This window comes from Austrofundulus limnaeus, unplaced genomic scaffold (genome assembly GCF_001266775.1).
Source record: "Austrofundulus limnaeus strain Quisiro unplaced genomic scaffold, Austrofundulus_limnaeus-1.0 Scaffold960, whole genome shotgun sequence".
NCBI lineage: Eukaryota > Metazoa > Chordata > Actinopteri > Cyprinodontiformes > Rivulidae > Austrofundulus > Austrofundulus limnaeus.
This window is the reverse complement of record NW_013953362.1, coordinates 105992-110684: the sequence shown is the minus strand read 5'-3', so window position 1 is coordinate 110684 and position 4693 is coordinate 105992. Positions and strand designations below refer to the sequence as shown.

General features: G+C 45.5%; 1 protein-coding gene across 1 annotated transcript in view; it reads left to right on the top strand.

Annotated features, from left to right (window-relative positions):
- The window catches only part of hjv (hemojuvelin BMP co-receptor), a gene marked incomplete at its 5' end in the record, with an annotated part of 11596 nt that extends 6909 nt beyond the window's left edge, over positions 1–4687 (top strand). Inside the window, 2 exon segments of the mRNA XM_014029860.1 lie at positions 853–1364; positions 3933–4687. Of these exon segments, the coding sequence (XP_013885314.1) occupies positions 853–1364; positions 3933–4544 (1124 nt within the window). The 3' untranslated portion in view covers positions 4545–4687.
- Between the last annotated feature and the right edge of the window lie 6 nt (positions 4688–4693).

The window sequence follows — 4693 nt, the reverse complement described above, 5'->3', positions numbered from 1 at the left end:
AGAACATCAACGTTGTTCAAAACTCCACCTTCTGTTCTCTGATTGGTCCAGGTAAAATAAACTACAAGCAGACACTGCACAGAAAATCAACATTCTGTTCTCTGATTGGCCCGGCTAAAAATCTGCCAGTGAAATCCTTGTTTAAGGGAGAAGTCCCAGACGGAGCAGAGAAGGAAACTAGAACTGAGCAGAACTGCATAGGAAGGCAAGGGCCAGGCTAATGTTCAACTAACTTCAAACGATTTTTATAAAAAATACAAACTCCGTCAAAGAAATGATTTTTACTCTGAAAGGGTTAAACAGAATGTGTCGCAAGTTAGACAGAGCTTTAACTCTGGTTTGGATTGGTCGGTTTGCCACAGATGATCCCGCCCACCTTCAAATTAAACCAATAGAAAACTACTAGGGTGGCATTTGTCTTAGCAGTTAGCATTAGCTTCCACTAATTTTCATCTGCTTGACATTAGCAGAGTTAAGATTCTTCTTCAGAGGTTAGTGTTAAGTTTCACAAATTTTTTATTTTTTTAGCATTAGCAGAGTTAAGATTCTTGTTTAGCGGTTAGCATTAGCTTCCACTAATTTTTATCTGTTTAGCTATAGCAGAGCTATGATTCTTGTTCAGCGGTTAGTGTTAACTTTCATAAATTTTTTATTTTTTTAGCATTAGCAGAGCTAAGATTCTTGTTTAGCNTTTAGCATTAGCAGAGCTAAGATTCTTGTTTAGCAGTTAGCATTAGCTTCCACTAATTTTCATCTGTTTAGCATTAGCAGAACTAAGGTTCTTGCAGATTAGTGGTTAGTGAAGTTAGCTGTGCCCACTACAAGCATTCAAGTGGAATTCTTTCTTCTCAGTCAGAGCTTCCTGTCGTATCCTGAGGTGTAACTCTGAGTTTGTGGCCGCGACCTTTGACCTCAGCAGCACCACTTCAGCAGCTCTCAGTAGGGAGGAGGTGAATGCCAGGTACTGCAGTGCCTTGCGCACTTACGCCATGTGCACCAAGAGGATGGCGCGGTCGTGTCGCGGCGACCTGGCTTACCACTCTGCAGTCCAGGGGATCGAGGACCTGCTGATCCAGCACCGCTGCCCGAGGGCGGGGCCCACGGCCCAGCCCATGCCCCGCCCTCAGGGGACGCTGTCAGGAGACACCTGCCTGTACGAGAGGAGCTTCTTCAGCAGGGAGGGTCGGACGCCGGAGTACCTGCACTGCAGCGTGTTCGGAAACCTGCACGTCCGCTCCTTCAACGACGACTTCCACACCTGCGCTGTGCAGGGGGCGTGGCCTCTCATAGACAACAAGCACCTGTACGTTCAGGCCACCACCTCTCTGGCAAGAGGCGGGACTTACCCCACGGTTCTCACCAAGGTGAGTCAAAGTTCTGATCTTTTACAAGTGTGAAGAGCTGAACAGGAAGTTTAATGTTGCATTCTGCAGTTTGACCACTAGATGTCAGTGAATCCTCCACACTCGACCTTTAAACTGAAGTTTTATTTTTGAAGTTCTTCGATTAGAGCCGTGTTTTAATCAGTGTTTTTTATCCACATTTTGAAGAGTCACATTAGAAAAGATGGAAGGGAATGACAAAATTTGAAAAATGTGTGGCTCCTGTGAGTTTGTTTTTCTACTTCCTGTTTACTACAAATTAGTTTGCGTTGCCTAGTTGAATAACTCATCGGTGCGAGGCTGCGAGCGAGTTATATCGACCGACAATATCAGACGGTTAGCTTTTAAATGAAACCAGAGAGCGTTGAGAAGGTAGAAATGACAAGTGTTTTATAAAGTACCACAAAGTGATACTTGAGTAAAAGTACAAGTATCTTACCAATGAATTACTTTGGTAAAAGTTAAAGTGTCCTTTAGGAATATTACTTGAGTAAAAGTGTTAAAGTATGTGATATTTGTTGTAGTTAAGTATTAAAAGTGTTAAAGTATGTGATATTTGTTGTAGTTAAGTATTAAAAGTCAAAGTACTGATTTAAAATGAGCAGTTAGATTTTCTGTAAGGACATTTATTAGGAGGTGACCTCCCCAAAAACTGCAGAAATGACTGTTGTATTAAAAGAATKAAHKGATGTTAAATTTAGGATGCACTAGTCCAGCTGTTTCAGTTTATATACATATATCAAGGCTGCACAAAGCTTTTCCCCAAAATGAAAATCTATCTGAGGGCTGCGGCCAAATGTAAGAATATAATTCATGAAATACAAATACTTCTTAAGTACAGTCCTTTGATTTGAATGATTCTGTCCTGCTGGAGTGTGACATGATTTGTTTGTGTACAAACTAATACACTATCAGAGTTTTATATATTTATACTTCTCATTCAACCACAGTTAAATTCACTCTATCTAGGAGGCTCAGTTTATATGGATAGTTTTTATTTTTTACAACAACAAGCTGCAATGAAAACAAGCAGAAATGAAATAAAAGTAACAACTTTATACTTCTTGTCTTTTTTAAAAATGTAAGAAGTAAAAAGTAGGCTGAAAATTAATTACTCTAGTAAAGTATAGATACCCAAAATTTCTACTTAAGTACAGTAACAAAGTATTTGTAATTAGTTACTTTACAAATCTGAAAATATGGATGGAGGACAACAGAGCTGCTTCGTGGAAGAAGAACCTCAGCTTAGCCTGTTAGCTTTAGCATTAGCTAGCGCGACAAACAAGCTAACCTGTTGTCCTCCATCCATATTTTCAGTTCCAGGCTGAGTCATTTCTACCTTCTCCTCTCTGTCAACGCTCTCTGGTTTCATTTAAAAGAGTCGATCATCAGATATTGTCCAAGATTAACCTTCAGGGTGGATATAGCTCGCTAGCAGCCTCGCACTAGAGCTGTGACGTTCGCGAACGATCCGAATCTTTTGAACAGCTCTTTATAACGAACGATAGGAGCCAAATCGCAGGCAGCAACGAGCCATTTGTAGTTTTATTTCTTTATTTTTTCGTACTTAAATCGTTCCTGCTTTGCTTTTTCACGGAAAACAGGCGGAGTTCTGGTGTACAGAAGCTCACGGTGAAAGGGGGAGGGGGGGGGTTTCCGCTTGACAAACACATGGTTCCACCCACGTGACGGGATGACGTCATTATGTACGGTTACGTGGTTACATATTTCCCTATGTGATGACGTAATACGTTCAAAATCGAACGGCTCATTTGAACGGCTCTCCGAAACAAACGGCTCCCCAAGATCTGGATCCCTTCAAAGAGTCATTTGTCCCGTCTCAACCTCCCACGAGGACCTATCCACGACATCATTTACCCAGAATGCTTTGTGTGCAAATAAAATGGCTCTGTCCGTGTTAAAATATATTTTTAAAAATGATAAAAACTAAACGTCCTACAGTATTTTTACAGTCTTTATTTTACAGTTAAAATATATGTTTATTAAATAAAGTCTAATGTTACAACTAATCATGGATCCCTTTTAAAGTTGGCTGTAAATTCACACTAAACCTGAGAAGGGCTTATCTGCAGAATCAAAGTGGGCGTGTCACAAGAGTGGGCGTGTCTAAAGCATAAACACTGTGGGCTACGAGGCCTACATGACGGTATCCTTAGACCCTGCTTGACCTCTTTACAGCCTGACTCTGACCCCAACACTAGAAATGTGACCCAAGTAGGGGTCTCCAGAAAAACTGGTGCCGTACAGTAACACCCCTTTTGTTCTTGTCCAATCAGGTGGTGTCGTACAGTAACGCCCCTTTTGTTCTTGTCCAATCAGGTGTGTCCCTTTAACAAAGTCCGTCAAATCAGGTGTGTCCCTTTAACAAAGTCCGTCAAATCAGGTGTGTCCCTTTAACAAAGTCCGTCAAATCAGGTGTGTGGCTTTAGAATCGCCTTTCCTTGTGACACGCCCACTCGACCGCAGAGACCCCTACTTGCTAAACTTGGACAGAACATTAGATCCACTTCCTGCTCTACTTCCTGTCAGATCAGCATCATCTTTAAGGACTGGCGTCAGTGCATCGATCAGCAGCTCTACCAGGCGGAGCTGGACAACGTTCCCGCCGCCTTTGCCGACGGTTCCGTGTGGAACGGCGAGCGGCGAGGCCACCGCAGCCTGACGGTCCGGACGGAGAGTCCAGGTCGGCACGCGGAGGTCCGGGCGGCCCACATCGGCACGCTGCTGGTGGTGCGACAGAGTGGCCGCTCCCTCAGCCTGTCCGTCCGCTCGCCGCGCCACATCGCCGAGGACTTCGGACCCGACCAAGACCTGCAGCTGTGCGTGTGGGGCTGCCCCGCCTCCCAGAAGCTCAACACGCTCCGCCCCCTTCCCCCTCCTGAGCCCGCCTCCCTTGCCGCCGAGGCCCACTGCGCCGCTCAGCTTCCTGCCCGGGACGTGTACTACCAGGCCTGCGTCTTCGACCTGATCTCCGGCGGAGACATGAACTCCAGCGTGGCCGCGGTGGGCGCGCTGCAGGATGCTCGGGACATGATGTCCAACACGGACAGGGTCCACCTGCTTCCTGTCTCGGCTGCGGGCCGCCTGCTGCCACACCTGATGCTGCTGCTCGGCATGCTGGGAGCTGTGGGCGGGGCCTGAGCCGAGCCGGATCTTTTCTTCAAACGAGACGAGAACAGTTCTGATCAGAGAGTCCTTCTGTCCCAACTGTGACCCAGACGCTTTTTACAATCTGGAACTGTGACGCCAGAACCTCCACGAAGACCCCCCACCCCACACCCACCCACACC